This window comes from Scyliorhinus torazame, chromosome 2 (genome assembly GCF_047496885.1).
Source record: "Scyliorhinus torazame isolate Kashiwa2021f chromosome 2, sScyTor2.1, whole genome shotgun sequence".
Taxonomy (NCBI): domain Eukaryota; kingdom Metazoa; phylum Chordata; class Chondrichthyes; order Carcharhiniformes; family Scyliorhinidae; genus Scyliorhinus; species Scyliorhinus torazame.
In genome coordinates this window covers 193785896-193803512 of record NC_092708.1, presented here as the reverse complement: position 1 = coordinate 193803512, position 17617 = coordinate 193785896, and the positions used below count along the sequence as shown (strand labels likewise).

The following is a 17617-nucleotide window of genomic DNA, read 5'->3' as shown; positions in this document are numbered from 1 at the left end:
GGCTTAGTTGGTCACATTCCCGCCTCTGAATCACAGGATACTGGGTTTGAGTCCAACTCCAGGATTTGAGCACAAAATCAAGGCTGACATTGCAGTACAATACTGAGAGAGCGCTGCGCTGTTAGAGGTACCATCTTTACAATGAGATGTTAAATTAGGCACCACCTGCCCGCTCAGGTGGATGGAAAAGATCCCATGGCACTATTTTGGCCATAAGTATCTTGGCCAATACTTATCCCCCCCAAAAATCACAAAAAAGCAGATTGTGGTCATTATCACTTTGCCATTTGTGGGAGCTTGCTGTGAGCAAATTGGCTGCCATATTTCCTGCATAACAACAGTGACTACACTTCAGAGGTACTTCATTGGCTGTAAAGGGCTTTGTCTCCATTTGTGAAAAGTGTTATGTCAATGCAACTCTTTGCTTTTTAAATGGGATGTGGAGTTCAGGATGAGCTGATTTATAAATATTATTTCATATCTGACAAATATAACATCAGAATCTTCCAGGATAAACTTGGGATCGATTCCACTGGATCACCCAACCAACTTTACCTGGTACCTTCAGCTGCAAAGTTACCAAAAGGAAAATAAAACTATTGTATGTTTACAGTATAAAGTCAAAACATTTTCTCTTTGGCACAACAGGGTTCAGACACAGATAACAGTTGCCACCATGTTAAGATACTAATTTATTGAGGCTCATGTACATCAGAATCAAAAAACATTTTCCTGCTATGTTTAATTAATTAAAGTAACTTAACATTCATGTTGGAGATGAAAATAAAATTCATAGTGGCTGCAATTTTGAAATAAAACTGATTGAAAATTCCTCCCGAACTATTCCCTTCTCTGATGTTGACTTGCTTTGCGTTTGCAGCATCTAGTTTTATTTCTGATTTTGGTTTTCATGATGTAAGAAAGCCAAAGCAATTAATTTGCAGGACGAATATTGTCATGTTGTGGTGCCAACTGCAAGAATTAAGCATCGGAAAAAGAATGAATGGTTGAGCGAATGAGCTGGTGTTATGGGCAGCTCAAGTCTTTGCATGGTAAATCCATTTTTACTGTACAAATTTGGGTAATTAATTAAAGATCCCGCAACGGTGTGGTCACTTTGTTCCTTTTCTTCCTCCAGGTCAGCAAATCTGTCTGCATACTCACAACACAGGCTATATTAAAACTACTCCGCTCGAAGGAGGCAGCTGCAGCTGTGGATATCAAGAGCTGGCCCACAGTTCTAGATACCGGTAGGCTTCTGTTATTTGTTGAGCAAACAATAAGTCAGTTGGATAATATTTTGGATCTATTTGGACAGGTTTGTGAGATTACAAGAGAGTTTAGAGTTATGGGGGACAGGCCAAGATCCGATCAGCCATGATATGAATGGTGAAGCTGACTAGAGTGGCTGGATAACCTGCTCCTGTTCCTTATGTTTTATTTCTTAAAACGTGCTTTCATGTTTATCAATCTTTTCATGGAAATTATGATTAAAACTGTTACTATGTACCTTCGCTTGTTGATTGTAAGATGAACTTAATAACTTGTATCAAGCTTCATCTCACTAAAATGCTTCTGGCCACCTTCAAAAAGCCTATAGTCACATTAAAGAATAACTAGATATTGGACACACTGCTCAGTAAGGTTCTCTGACAACTTCTGGTAGTTGCTAACCCTGCTATATCCTAGATCTGTATCTAGGGCAGAAGTGAACCTTATAAATTACACCTTATTTAACTACATTTAACCTGTTCCAATCCATGTCTGTTTTGTTCCTTGTAGGCCATGAATGATTGATTGGAGAAACTATTATATGGGAAATAGAACTGCCTAAGTTTTCTTGGTTGATTTAAGATTGGTGCTTTAATGATTTGTATTAATAATGTTTAATTGATTTTTGACATTTGTATTTCAATTAGATGACTTGCCCCGAAAGAAGCCTCCCCAAATATACAAAGCGCCAACACCTGAAATGTTGGCATATTTGGACTTCAGCGTATCTACGACTGGAATCCTTGCAGGAGTGAAGGTATGGAGTCTTTACTTTGGATATCTGCATACGGTAACTGAGACAGTTGTGACATTTCGAAAAATCGGCAACTGCACAGCATAATTTGACCTTCCATGCATCTCACTATTTAAATGTTTTTCATCGAATATTCAGTTGATGGATTATGCATAGGGAAATACAGTAGGAATTTAAGCCTGCTCCCAGTCTGGGTACAAGCTGAAACAAGTCAAAATATCGTCACAGATCTGGTAAGTGGGCATATATTAAATCTTACCAATGAAACAAGACTCCAGTACCGTGAAGGCATGCTTTTTAAAATGTCAGCTGTGACACTTTTCCGTTTTGATCTATATGTCCATGTAGTACTAGAATTTGAAATAATATAAGTGCCTAAGTTCATCAGCATAAAAAACTGCTTTAGTCAGAAGGAAACTCGTGTATCTTTCACAACAGCAGAATATCCCACAGTGCGTTGTAGCCAATTAAGTATTGTTTGAGGTGTAGTCAATGTTGTGAACACAACAGCCAATTTTCACTCCACAATGTCTTCATGATCCAGATAAGAAACCGGATAGTGCTGTTCGTGAAAAAAATATTGGACATGAACTACAGAGAACTCCCCTGCTTCCCATTGAATAATGCCAGGGGATTTTTTTTCAATGTCTGTTTGATGTTCCCTTTGTTTATTGTCTGATCTGAAAGACATCTCTGACAATTCAGCACTCCCTCAGTACTTTCGTGGAGTGTCAGCCTAGAATTTGAGTGGGTCTTTAACACATGACCTCCTGTCCCAGGTGAATGTGCACCCAACTGAAGCACAGTTGACATGGTTACTGGAGAATACACTTCACGTCCTACCCCCTGCCCGCAGAAAGATTTGCATCGGCTGCCTGAGAATCTAACTTCATACTATCATTACATTCATTACTATCATGAGATTTCCATCATTCCAATACAACTTTTGTCTGCTTTATGGTGCTTATATGGTGAAATACTTCCAAATCATTCCTAGCCAGTTCCTTTGTTTGCAATTACAAGTGAGCAGTTCACATGTTGAGATGAAAGGGTTAATGTCTTCCAAATGGCTGACAAGAAATCAACACACATACGTCAAATGTTCTATGATGAAATCTCATTGCATAACTCTGTGCTGCGATAGCTTTAACTTTGTAATATACGGAGGGGAAAGGTGAGGCATAGGAGAGACGAGTAAGGGTAGGAGAACCAACGGAGGGGTGGTTGGGGAAGGTGGCATTGTTTGTGTAAGCCATGTTGGCTGGGGTTTGTGCCCGGGGGGTTTGTTCGTTATATTATTGTGTTTTTGTTTTTGTTGAAATTTGATGTTTAAAATTGTTAAAATTATAAATGCCTCAATAAAATATTTTCTAAAAAAACACTTTGTAATTTACATTGGGGAGAGGAAAATCTAGATATGTGCCTCTTTTACTTTGAGTATTATTCTTATTGTCAACAGATGTCCCATGAAGCAACAAGTGCCATGTGTCGCTCAATTAAGTTGCAGTGTGAGTTGTACCCTTCCCGACAGATTGCAGTTTGCCTTGACCCGTACTGCGGCCTGGGTTTTGCTCTCTGGTGTCTCTGCAGGTAAGACAATTGTTCCTAAAACTCATCAAACTTATTGATGTAAAGTGAACTGCAATAACTCTATTGCTCTATGGTAATTGCATGATTCCCCAATGTGTATCACTGCCAGAGACTGAAGGTGCCTGCAACCATATTTTAACTAAGTAGGTGACAGCGAATGTGAGACAGAGACAGCAACATTGAAGCCCTGTCTGACAGGGCCCAGTATTCAGTCCCTCAATGAGCAAAGCTGAAATCAGAATGTAAACCCTAATGCAACCACCTCCTGCTGCTGTAGGCATATATGAATTGTATGGAACTGCTGGGGCGGCATGGTGGCGCAGTGGTTAGCACTGCTGCCTCACGGCGCCAAGGCCTCTGGTTCGATCACGGTCCTGGGTCACTGTCCGTGTGGAGTTTGCATATTCTCCCCATGTCTGCATGGGTCTCACCCCCACAACCCAAAGATGTGCGGGTTGGTGGATTGGCCTCGTTAAATTGCCCCCTAACTGGAAAAAAAAATGTTTACTCTAAATTTATTTACTTTTAAAAATTGTATGGAACGCAATCATTATTTCCCAGTATTTATGATCAATTCCTTTTTTAAAAATTTAAAAATAAATTTAGAGTACCCAAGTCATTTTTTCCAATTAAGGGGCAATTTAGTGCGGCCAATCCACCTAGCCTGCACATCTTTGTGTTGTGGGGGCAAAACCCACGCAAACACGGGGAGAATGTGTAAACTCCACACGGACAGTGACCCAGAGCCGGGATTGAACCTGGGACCTCGGCTCCGTGAGACTGCAGTGCTAGCCACTGTGCCACCATGCTATTTATGATCAATTCTAACTCAAATCAAGGACAGATGTTTGGGTTCAGAAACAGCATATTGTAAACCGGTGTTAATGCCGCTGTGCGAGAATCATGGGTTAGAACCGTGGGGGGGATGGATAGTGTATATAGGAGGTGGTGGGAAGTGGGGCTGGCCAATGTGAGGGATCTGTATTTGGAGGAAGGATTCGCCAGTCTGGAGGAGTTAAGGGAGAGGGGAAGTGAGTTCTGGTATCTGCAGGTTAGGGACTTTGCATGAGAGATCTGGAGGGGGTTCCCTAGGTTGCCGGGATGCACCTTGCTGGAGCGACTGCTGCTTCCGGATGTGGAAGGGGAGGGAAGAATTGAGGATATATACTAGTGGCTGTGGGAGCAGGGGACGAGGGGGTGGTGAAGATCAAGAAGAAATGGGAAGCGGAGTTGGGAGTCGAGATCAATTGGGGAGTATGGAGTGAGGCACTACCAAGGGTAAACGGGACCTCCTCTTGTGCAATGATGAGCCTGATACAGTTTAAGGTAGTGCACAGGGTGCATATGACTCGGGCGAGAATGAGTGGGTTCTTTCAGGGGGTAGCAGATGAGTTTGAGAGGTGTGGGTAGGGGCCAGCGAATCATGCGCACATCTTTTGGGGTTGCAGAAAATTCTGTCCGGATGGTTCGCGGCCTCAGCCAGGATAGTGGAGGGGGAGGTGGACCCGGACCCTTTGGTGGCGATATTTGGGGTTTCAGAGAAGCGGGAGCTTATGAAGAGGAGGAAGGCCGATGTCGTGGCCTCCGCCTCTCTGATTGCATGGCGGCAAATTTTACTGGAGTGGCGGTCGGCATTGCCACTGGGGGTGGCGGCTTGGTTGGGTGACATGTGCGACTTCCTGCGGTTGGAGAAGATAAAATATGAGTTAAGGGGCTCTGCAGAGGGGTTTTAGGAAAGGTGGGAGATGTCTGTGACCGTGTTTGAGGAGCTGTTCGTCGTGGGGGTTGGGGGGGGGGGGTGAAAAGGGGGGGATAAATGTGTACAGACTGTATAGTTGATTGCTGGGAAGTATGTTTTCCCAGGGTGTTTACTTGCTGTAACCGGTTTTGATAGATGGTTATAATAAAATACATTTTTTTAAAAGCATATTGTAAACCACAGGTTTTTTGTGGTGTTTATACCATGTGGAAAATTTTATTTTCCGTTAGAAGGACACCATAAGACATAGGAGCAGAATTAGGCCACTCGGCCCATCGAGTCTGCTCCGCCATTCAATCATGGCTGATATTTTTCTCATCCCCATTCTCCTGCCTTCTCCCCATAACCCCTGATCCCCTTATTAATCAAGAACCTATCTATCTCTGCCTTAAAGACACTCAGTGAATTGGCCTCCACAGCCTTCTACGGCAAAGAGTTCCACAGATTCACCATCCTCTGGCTGAACAAATTCCACGTATGGCAGGATTTCATTGTGTGGTTTCACAACATATTGGTGAATTAACCCGTAAAAGCTGAGTGAACTGGGGTGAGAGTTCAAGCTTGCAATCTTTTGCATCAGAATTCTTGCTTTCTTCTGCATTGCTTGTGTGGGGGGGGGGCAAGAGAGAGAGGGGGGTGGAGGGCGGAAAATGAGAAACATTATTTGAACTAGTTTTAAAATGGCTTGAGTGCATGTCTGGTGACTGGTCACTCTCCCACCGTTGCATGGCACGAGAAGAATCAATTAAGAGGAGGTCATTTTAAAAGCTCGACATCACTCACCTGAATGCTCGACTCACTGGGGCCTGGAAAAAGATTTCTGCTGTTAATGTCAGCTGGAAATAATACTGCCGGTGATTTTAGTCCTCAGTTTTATGGCAGTGACTCTGTGAGATAAGAGGATTGAAAGTAGACAGAATAACAGTGGCAGAATATCATCTACGTTTTCACCTGAATGATTAAATAACAGTACTATTTTATGTTCTGGGGAACATTGTTGGTGCTGACTGAACGATTGTTTTTCATCTTCTGGTGATTTATTTTGGGCGTGAACGGTATTTACATCTGGATTTGTACATCTATTCAAGCTCACATCTCTGAATACAAATGTGCCATCTTCATCAGCTTGAAAATGATTCATCTCATTTTAACCAAATGTTGGGTGTCTTTTACATCAAACAACTTCCGAGGCAGGCCTGCTGGAAATAATCATGAGTCATTTGTACATTTCTGAACGCTGAAATGTCACAATCTTTATCCATACTTTGAACGTGTTGAATTTTCCTGCTCCTGCGCATGTTGCATCATTGAACAGATTTTCAAATCTTTAACTTGTGGTGAGCATGTTTGAACAATGGACAATATTGTTTTGAGGTGTGGGAACCCCACGCTTGGATCAATGTGTTGTCAGGTTCAGCAGTATTTTGAATTATTTTTATAACACTTTTTGTTTTACCCACACAACCATGTTCAGATTTTTAACGGTTGATTTTTTTTTTTTGAGCATTACTCATTATTTCTTCGGTGAAATGTTGAAATGTAAATGCTCAGCGTAATGTTGTAAATGCTCAGCGTAATGTAAATGCTCAGCGTAATGTAAATGCTCAGTGTAATGTTGTAAATGCTCAGCGTAATGTTGTACTATGGGAGACTCCAGGTGTGCATTTTCATAATGGTTCAGCTTCTATTTTTCTCTGTTCCCAGTGTTTATTCGGGTCATCAGTCCATCCTGGTCCCTCCACTTGAATTAGAGAGTAATGTCTCCCTCTGGCTGTCTGCAGTCAGTCAGTACAAAGTGCGTGTAACTTTCTGTTCCTACTCTGTCATGGAGATGTGCACCAAAGGCCTTGGTGTGCAAACTGATGCGCTGAAGGTAAGAGTCAATGGTGTATTTGGAATTTACCTAGGGAATTATGCCATGCAAATGGGTCACCTATTTTTCATTTCTTTATCCTTTCGAGGGGTGTGGGTGCCAATGGTAAGATATTTGTTGTCCATCCTTAATTGCCTTTGAACTGAGTGTCTTGCTCGGCCATTTCAGAGGGCAGTTAAGAGTCAATCACATTGCTGTGGGCTTGGAGTCACATAGAACCATGGAAAAGATATGGCACGGAAAGAGGCCGTTCTAAGGAAAACAACCCCATCCTGCCCATTCTTGCATCCTCGCTGCAATTTTCAAGCCCTGGCAACATTCTTGTAAATCTTTCCTGCACTCTGTCCAGAGCAATTATGTCCTTCCTGTAAGTGGTGACCAGAACTGTACGCAAAATGCCAGCACATTTTATGCATGTGGGCCAGACTGGGTATGGATGGCAGATTTCCCTCTCGAATGGGCATTAGTGAATCAGTTGGGTTTCTTTTTCACCACAATTGATGATTCTTGACATGGTCACCGTTATTGAGACTAGGGCTGGGAATGTCCGGCTGTGTTGTGCTCTCACTTGAGCGCAACGTGGCGGAGAATGCTGGGAAAGCCCTCCTGTGAGCCTCCCGACAGCCTCTGCGCCTCCCGACATTCTCCGGAGTCCCGTGAGATGATGGGAGCCGGGACCCCGTCCCAAATGGGCGTAATCGAATGCCCCTCGCAGAAGTAGTTCGTAGACCTACTTACAACATACCTGCATGGGATCCACTGGCCTCTCTCGATTCCCCGGACTCCCCAGCAAGGCTACAGACGTGGACCAGGGGGAACAACACTCGAGGGGTCTCCCGGGCCATCGGAGACCCTTGGGTGGTCAGGGTCAGTACAAGATGGCTCCCTGGCCCTCCCCTGGAACACGTGCACCTTGGCACTGCCCAGCTTGCACCTTGGCACTGCCAAGGTGCCCGGAAGCAACCGCCAAGCTGGCAGGGGCACTGCCTGGGTGCCAGGATGGCACTGCCGCAGGTAAGGGAGCCATGCCCATGAAATGAGGGTGGAGGGGGGTTTGAAGGGTGGAGGAGTGCAGGGCAGGTAGGTAGGGGCCTTTGGGGGGGGGGGGGGGGAGATGGGTGAGAGCCCTGGAAGGGAGGGGTTGCTGTAAGGGGGCTTTTGGGGGGGGTGAAGAGGGGGCGACCCCCAGGGATCACAGAGCAGGGTGTCCTCACTTAGGTAGTGTCCATGTGTGTAGGGGTGATATTGCCCATGGGTGGAGGGTGTGGGAGACCCACAAGCTCACTTAGAAGTCAGGGCACCCTTTCAAAATGGCGGCTCAATCTCCGAGTTGAGCTCCCCAGTGCTAAAGAAAATTGTAAGTGTAGCCTAAACCGGTGAGAAACTCCACAGGGCTCAAAATGAATAGCGGTGGGGAACCCGCCAGCGAAACACCCTGAAAAACCCGCCACAAATGAAATAAGAAATGTTTTGGGAGAATCTGGCTCTAGCTCTCAATTGCAGATTTTAGTAATTAAATTTAACTTCCACCAGCTGCCATGGTGGGATTTGAACCCAGGTTGCCGGAGCATTAGCCTGGGCCTCTGGATTATTAGTCCAATGACCACCACAAAACCGCCATCTCCCCAGTTTGAAGATGCTTTGGCAACTTGATGGCAATGTTTTTTTTCTCCAAATCATATATGTCCTTAGCATGGTTCAGACACTTTAAATTTAGCGGTACACCTTGTGATGAAGTGCCATTTATAAAAAATAAATTTGAGTACCCAATTCATTTTTTCCAATTCAGGGACATTTTTAGCGTGGCCAATCCACCTACCCTGCACATCTTTGGGTTGTGGGGGCGAAACCCATGCAAACACAGGGAGAATGTGCAAACTCCACATGGACAGTGACCCAGGGCTGGGAATGACCTGGGACCTCAGCGCCGTGAGGCAGCAATGCTAACCACTGCACCACTGTGCTGCCCATGAAGTGCCATATTAAGCCATTTTGGCTTCTGTTTTTAAAACCCAAGGAATGGTAGCCTTTTGTCTTTGTCATTACGTGCACTAACTCTCAACATATTTTCTTTCTTCAGGTGAAAGGTGTGAACCTGTCCTGTGTTCGGACATGTATGGTGGTTGCAGAGGAGCGTCCACGAATAGCGCTTACACAATCCTTCTCCAAGTTATTTAAGGACCTTGGGCTATCCCTGAGGGCTGTCAGTACAACCTTTGGCTGCAGGGTCAATGTGGCCATCTGCTTACAGGTGAGAATTTCACCATGTAAATTAAATGTATACATTGGAATAGCCTTTCCTTTCAGTGAGCTGTAATCCCCTCTTTGCCTGTACTTTAGGCCCAGTCTCCTACTTGCTGAGAAGTGCCCACCCACCCCAAGCTTCACTGTTGCCATTAGAATGGCCAAAATTGCGAGCCTGACGGTGGTGTCTGGAACTATGTAACCAGTCAGTCATGAGGAATAAATCTGTATCAGAACTGTGTTTGCACTGTAGGGGACGGTATCGGCCATCTCTGATCTGACCGACCCAAAACTGTGTTGTTTTCTGAGTGTCTGCCCAATGAAAAATGGTCCTTACAACAATGCCGTTGCACCTCCCAAAAAATTGGAATGATCAAGTCAACACCATGGCGAAGTGATTTTAGTTAAGGGAGACATTTGGCATTTTGGTGGCCCACCCCTGTTTAGCAATATTCTGGAGGAAAATCCCAAATTTGCATTCTTAGATGGCATTAGACTTTGACTGTTGTAAATTGAAAATGTGAATAGTGTTGGAAGAACCAATAGACTTATTTTGTGATGTATGAAACAGTTGTTACCTTTGTGTCTTTCGGAATGCTTTCTTGAGATGCCCTGTATTAAAGCAGCATCACAATTTAAATAATGGCTGTGCTTTTGTATATATTTTCCTGAGATCCTTGTATTAAGGCCGCAGAGTGACTTTGCTAAATGGCTGTTCCAGTGTCTCCAGTAACTGTTTTGCTGTTTCTGTTTGTCTCTTGTCTCTTGCTTATGCTTCACTCTCTTTAAACCTGGCTGTCCCTTCCTCTCTCTGGGCTGACCTGTGTCATCTCGCTTCCTCCTCCCTCGCACTCTCAGCCACACAGGCTGGGCAAGCTGGCTGAGCAGGTAGAGTAATTTGTGTTTATTTTGCCCCAGGTCCTTTCCTTGGTCAACTTTATCTTAAACTGACAAGAACTTAAAAGCGACAAATGTATTTAAATATCTGGGGGAAAAATAGTAATCAGAAATAATTAAGTGAAATTTCACGTGAAAATGACTTGGATTATGAATATAGTTTAATAGCACAGATATAGTGACATTGGGTTAATTTTGTTTGCATAGACTTAACATAGTTAAGGTACAACCTATTAATGCTACACTTGGTCACAATTCTTATTCTACTGTATGAATGAAGTCTCAGGCCAGATGCCAATTTGAACTATGTTTCAATAAACAACCCACTATCTTGTTATCCAAGCATTTCCACTGATGAGTACTAGATATTGTAGCACAGTTTACTACCTTAAAATATCTTCTCTCAGCACTTTGTCATGGTTATTACTGGACACTGAAGTAGCTGTATCACAAAAATACACTTGTGCAGAGCAGGGTTCCAGCAGAGCTGGGGCAAGTAGCAAGCATTTCAGATATCCAGCATTCACAGTATTCTACTATTGTCTTTGTGATCGAGGGTTAATATTGTTCTGGAGCGAGAATACAAACCCCAATCCACGCGCCATGAAACAAATGTGGCCAGGAGGAAAAATGGACATCATTTTCCTTGGACTTGAATAGTAATAACCTTTACTAGTGTCACAAGTAGGCTTGCATTAATACTGCAATGAAGTTACTGTGAAAATCCCCAATCGCCACACTACGGCACCTGTTCGGGTACACTAAGGGAGAATTCAGAATGTCCAATTCACCTAACAAGCACGTCTTTCGGGACTTGTGGGAGCTAACCAAATCACCCGGAGGAAACCCACGCAGACACAGGGAGAATGTGCAGACTCCGCTCAGGCAGTGACCCAAGCCGGGAATCAAACCCGGGTCCCCGGAGCTGTGAAGCAACAGTGCTAACCACTGTGCTCCCGTGCCCCCTTAATTTGAATAGTCAGAATGTCCTGATACTAAGTCCCACTTGATTTTCAGTTCCCCTTGTAGAACGAGTTAAGACAAATCCTCTTAGATCAGATAAAAATTGCAGAAGTATTATTTTGGACCACAAGTTTCATGGCGACCTGTGGTAAACATTTCAGTCCCACTTTTATGTACAACACTATTAGCTCAGAAGAGTGTTGCACTTTGTGATTAGACCTGCAATAATATCTACTTCCAGGTTAGGGTTAAGTTTTCCGCTGAAATCTCACCAGTGGCGTCTGTGCCTATCTCTCTCTTAGACTTTCCTTCCTCTTTAATTGATTCTTCAGGACTGTTTTTCCACTGATATAAATTATTTTCTTTTTACCCTGATTTCCAAATAACATTCTAGCCTACATACTGCAAGGTGCTAGATCCCTCCTGCTATATAACAACATTCACCCTTACCCATTTTCAAGCAAGGAAACATAAAAGGAAATGTTAGTTAGAGGCTAGCTCAAGAGAGTTGATCGCATTTGCTGTTCAAGGAACAATTTCAAAATTGCTGAAGCGATTTGTAATCCTGAATGTGTAATCTGTTTTGATAGCACCTCTAATGTTGAATGTGTAATTATGCTTTTAAGGCTGTGTAACCCTGAAAGTATAAATAGTGCTCTGTAATTTTGAATGTTTTGTGGTGAAAGCTATTTCTAACATCTGTAGATTTGGCAGGACACCATGTTACAGCCCTGATTCTGAGAAGTGTTGTGAAGTTCCATTTATTTGAGCAACTAAAAGTAATAGCTGCGTAACCTCCATTCTTCTGACATTTCTGCTGTTAACGTCAATGTATTTGTTTACCAGGGAACGTCTGGGCCAGATCCAACTACAGTTTTTGTGGATATGAGAGCCCTCCGGCATGACAGGTATGCCTGAGGCCTTTCCTTTGGACTTGTCTTTGTTGTCAACTTCTCATACAGTTTTATTACCTGCTTACATCACCTGTCTAGGTTCAGGGAAGGACGGAGTATCTAATTACTTCCTTTGCTTGACTGCATTTCCAAGATAGGGAATTTGCTATCAAGTGAATTGGCAGGCCAGGATTTTATGGCCTGTCCCGCCCAACGGGATATTCCAGTCTCACCGAAGTAAGCGGCAACTTAAATGCTCGCCGCAGCCACCAGGATGAGACCGGCCTTGGTAGGACTGTAAAATCCTGGCCAAAATATTAACAGTGTAGATATGATTGGACCAATTGGTCTATGGTGATGATTATGCCCCCCCCCCGAGCCACTTTTTACTTTCTAATGCGACCAGCATATATTATTGCTTTCTCCCTCATGTGGTTAGGCAGATTCCTCTTAATAACATCTCTGCTATTTGCCTCAGTTACTCTTGTGGTTGTGAGTTCCACACTCTCATCATTCTCTGGGTAAAGAGGTTTCTCTTTCCTTCCTTCTCGATTTATTAGTGGCCGTCTTATATTTCTGGCCCTCGTCCCGGTCTCGTCTGCAAGCATGTGTCTGCCCTGTCGATCTCTTTCACAATCCTATATCTTGTGTGAGGTCAGCTCCTCAGTCTTCTTTTGCAACCTGTTAAGTCCATTTTCTTCCTATCACAATATACTACCTTGCACCTTTCTATATTTAAGTTAATTTGCCATTGTATGTCCACTGGGCAAGTTTATTATCTGCTTGTATTTTGTCCTGGTCCTCAGTATTATCTATGCCTACTGCGGGCAGCACGGTGGCGAGTGGGCCAAAATGTGGCAGATGGAGTTTAATGTGGATAAGTGTGAGGTCATGCATTTTGGTTGAAAAAAACAGAAAGGCAACTTATTATCTGAATGGGGAGAGACTTTGGGATGCTCCAATGCAGAGGAATCTGGGAGTCCTCGTGCATGAGTCACAGAAAAGAAGCATGCAGGTGCAGCAGATAATAAGGAAAGCAAATGGAATGTTGCCATTTATAGCAAAAGGAATTGAGTATAAAGGTAAGGGAGTGTTGTTGCAACTATACAAGGCATTGGTAAGACTGCACCTGGAGTATTGCGCACAGTTTTGTTCCCCTTATTTGAGGAAAGATGTAGTGACATTGGAGGCAGTTCAGAGGAGGTTCACTAGATTAATTCCAGAGGTAAGAGGTTTGTCATATGAGGAGAGATTGAACAGTTTAGGCCTATATTCTCTATAGAGTTTGGAAGAATGAGGGGAGAGCAAATCGAGATGTACAAGATAGTAAACGGTATGGATAAAGTAGACATGGAGCAGATGCTTCCTCTTGTGGGGAATTCTAAAACAAGAGGTCATAATCTTAGAATAAGAGGTAGCAAATTTAAAACCAATTTGAGGAGAAGCTACTTCTCCCAAAGGGTTGTGAATCTGTGGAATTTGCTACCTCAGAGTGTGGTGGATACAGAGACGGTAAATAAATTCAAGGAAGCAGTTTTTAAATTGGTAATGTATTGAAGGGTTATAGAGAACGGGCAGGACAGTGGAGTTGAGGCCATGGTGGGATCAGCCATGATGACATTGAGGGTGTTTAGGCTCGGGGGGCTAAATTGCCTCCGCCCGCTCCTAGGTCATGTGTTCTCAGGAGGAGATGCTCTGGCTGATTTTGCAATGCAGCTCTTTCTTGGTCTGTAGCATCGTAGGTAACAGATAAGGAACATATCAGCCATGATAGAATAGTGGAGCAGATTTGATGGGCCAAGTGGCCTAATTCTGCTCCTTTCTCTTAGGAATTTATGTGCAGGCAAGCTCTTTTCTCCATTTAATATTATGTATCCTCTGGGAGCAAGCGGTGCTACAGTGTAGCACAATCAGGTGAAAACTTGTTTATTGAACAAAAGCAAAATGCAATGAGTGCTGGAAATCTGAAATAAGTGTTTTAAAATCAGTACTGTTAAACATTCAGCAGGCCAGATAGTTTCTGTGGAAAGAGAAAGTGCTGCAGACTCCGATCGATGACCACTCATCCAATCCAGGATTTGGAGTTTAGCAATTTTTCAGCTTGACCTGGCAAAGACAGAGCAGGGGGAGTGGAGGAAGGAGAAAACAATAGGGCAAGGTCTGTGGCCGTGTGGAAGGCAGGAGTGACAAAAGGACTGATGGAAGTCAAATGGGAGTGGTGATGGGACAAGTAAGGAAACAAAAGATGAGTCTAGAGGAGGTTTAAGTGGTTACATCCACTTAAAGTGGATGAATCCTCACTCCAAGCAGCAACCTGTGCCTCCTCCACTCCCAGTAGCACCAGTGCAACTTTTGTCAGCACCTACTGGCTCAGAAAATGGGAGCAATGGTTAAGATCTGATTAGCATGATTGCTGACTTGTTAAATTAGACTCAATGATTGAGATCTTACAGCCTCCTGTGGTGGATACGACAAGCCATTGGCTGCTGGCGGGAAATTCTGGTCCCTTCAAAGCCTGCGGACCATTACATGGTTCACCCACCTTGCTGCTGGGGAACCCACCATGGGAATCGACTGCAGCATAACCCTAAGGTCCCACTGGCAGGGAGGGCTGGAAAATCCCGCCCAATATTACTCAAGTCCTGAATGAGCAAGAAATATAATTTGATACTGATAAAAACCTCTTTGCATGTCAAAGGCAAATTTTACCTTCCTTCCTGGCACCTGCATGAAGTTCTCAAATGCATATTGTTCTAATCCAGAGTCTGATTGCGATTTCTACATTTGTTTTTATAAATTTAGAGTACCCAATTCATCTTTTTTTCCAATTAAGGGGCAATTTAGCGTGGCCAAACTACCTACTCTGCAAATCTTTGGGTTGTGGAGGTGAGACCCACGCAGGCACAGGGAGAACGTGAAAACTCCACGGACAGCCACCCGATGCCGGGATAGAACCAGGGTCCTCAGTGCCGTGAGGCAGCAGTGCTATCCACTGCGCCACCGTGCCGCCCCTGATTTCTACATTTAACATGCAATAAAACAGGATACAGAATTTTACACAGAGATTGAATTGAACTTAAATTTTCCTTTAGTGTTCCAGCGGACCACAGGCCTCATATCCTATTGTATTAGCCCTTGTGTTCTTAAGAGGATAGGAGCAGGAGGAGATCATGCAATCCCTCCAGCTTGCTCCGCCACTGATCACGGCCAATCCTTATCTCCACCTTCCCACCCACTTCCCAAATGCCTTGATTCCCCGAGAGGCCAAAAATCTATTTATCTTGACGTTGAGTACTATCTACTGAAATGATGGCGCGACCACAACCCTCTGAGGCAGATAATTCCAAAGATTCACAATCTGCTTGAGTGAAAAAATTGCTCCTCCTCTCAGTCCTGAAGTTAAGTCTGTTGCCTAAATATGGTCCCTTTAATGTATTTCAGTAGAACGATGTTGACATGAAATCAGTGATAGAGTTGGTCTTTGCCTTTATTCCAACCTGCTCTAAATAGCAAATGAGGAGATTTGTCATCCTGAATGCACAGCTCTGATGGTGTCTCCAACACTGAATACCTAAGCACTGTTTTCTAAGGATTCTGAATGTATAAATAGAGCTTTGACAGCTCTATAATTTCGAATGTTCCATGGTGGGCTATTTCTGGTTTAGGTTGTTGATTAAGTGGCATTAAAGCGCTAATTCTGAGAATCCTTGCTGTGTTCCTATTAATTGAATCAGGTTCAAGTCATAACCAGTGTAATCCTGTCCCTTTGCTGAAATCTCTGAGGCTGAAAATTTTTTGTTTATAAATTTAGAGTACCCAATACATTTTTTCCAATTAAGGGACAATTTAGCGTGGCCAATCCACCTACCGTGCACATCTTTGGGTTGTGGGGGCGAAACCCACACAAACACGGGGAGAATGCGAAAACTCCACACAGACAGTGACTCAGAGCCGGGATCGAACCTGGGATCTTGACGTCAATTGAGACAGCAGTGCTAACCACTGCACCACCGTGCTGCCCTATCTCAGACTGATGTAACTGTGGAAAGATCTCCTACAGAGCTTCCACTGCAAAACTCAGCAGCTACAGAGATATCAACATAAAAACCTCCATAAATTCCAAAAACCATGTGCTACAAATTGGAAAGTCTGCACTTTTCTCTCCCTCTCAACTCAATTTTGTACAAAAACTGCTTCTGTTAAAGAAATGGCCACATTCTGTGCAGCATACACATCAAATTGGTGGTGAATTTTACTCCTATTGTGGGCTGCCCGTGAAGTTTTTACCCTTATAGTCGGTTGGTAGTACAGAACTTGAGCATTGCTGAAAAAGGAGGCATGCTGTTGAAACTTTCCACCTTGCACTCATCAGGACACATCCGCCAGAATACCAAATCTCAAAGGATACAACAATATATACTGCATGAGAAAACGGTGCTAATTGGTTGACTAGAGGACTCTGATTGGCAACAACAGCAGCCGTTTCTCTTTTTTTTTCAGCAATGATCTTCCCTTAAGAAAGAATTGCAATTTTCTCATGAAATAAGAAAGAAAATTCTTTGCCTGGCTCCTTCATCACGTGAGATGCAACAAATATTCAATTTGGCCATCCATCCTAACAAATCTTTGTGTTGCGGCCAGGCTTTGTCTGATAATGCTCTTGTGAAACGTCGCAGGTCATTTTTACTTTAAGAAATTTTTTTTTTTACAGTACCCTATTATTTTTTTCAATTAAGTGGCAATTTAGTGGTCCAATCCACCTAACCCCATCTTTGGATTGTGGGGGTGAAACCCACGCAGGCACTAGGAAAATGTGCAAACTCATCACCCAGGACCGGTATCGAAACCAGGTTCTCAGCGCCGTGAGGCAGCAGTGCTAACCACTGTGCCACCGAGCAGCTTGGCATTTGTACAATAACGGCCCAATAAGAATTGTTATATCAAGGCTTTTTTGTCTGCGTACACAGAAAGTTAGTTTATTTCATGATTAAATCAAACATTCATCACAGTGTTAAATGGTGTCTTGTGAGATAGGTTCAACAATGTGTTTTGGCTTCATCAATTTGTAGTGAGGAAACTGATTGTTTGTTCCACCAGAATAATTCATCAGAATATTACAGTGAATTGTCCTTGCAAAGTTACTGCATGGGAAATTCCTTCAGAAAGTTATTTTTTCTGTATCCCTTCAAGGGAAGATTTGTTTTTTTGATCTGTCATTTCCTGTTGTGAGTCTTGAGATAGAATTACAGCAGCCATTTCCATCTGGGCTGCGCTGCGATAGCTGCAGTTAGGATGCGGAGGATCATTCCTTTCTTCAGCTTGACACTCCAACTTTGGGAATGTTTATGTTTGGTTGGTGTGACGGTGGAAGT

The 17617-nt window shown here is 43.5% G+C and overlaps 1 protein-coding gene across 5 annotated transcripts in view; it reads left to right on the top strand.

Annotated features, from left to right (window-relative positions):
* Window positions 1-17617, top strand: part of LOC140394759 (disco-interacting protein 2 homolog A-like) — a 372914-nt gene that overhangs the window by 328853 nt on the left and 26444 nt on the right. For 4 of the 5 annotated variants that reach the window (XM_072481988.1, XM_072481975.1, XM_072481985.1 and 1 more), the window contains 7 exons: window positions 1139-1250; window positions 1920-2029; window positions 3486-3616; window positions 7080-7248; window positions 9329-9499; window positions 10351-10380; window positions 12199-12260. In XM_072481988.1, coding sequence (XP_072338089.1) covers window positions 1139-1250; window positions 1920-2029; window positions 3486-3616; window positions 7080-7248; window positions 9329-9499; window positions 10351-10380; window positions 12199-12260 — 785 coding nt within the window. The remainder of the gene's footprint in view (window positions 1-1138; window positions 1251-1919; window positions 2030-3485; window positions 3617-7079; window positions 7249-9328; window positions 9500-10350; window positions 10381-12198; window positions 12261-17617) is intronic. The other variant, XM_072481977.1, reaches the window with a different exon arrangement.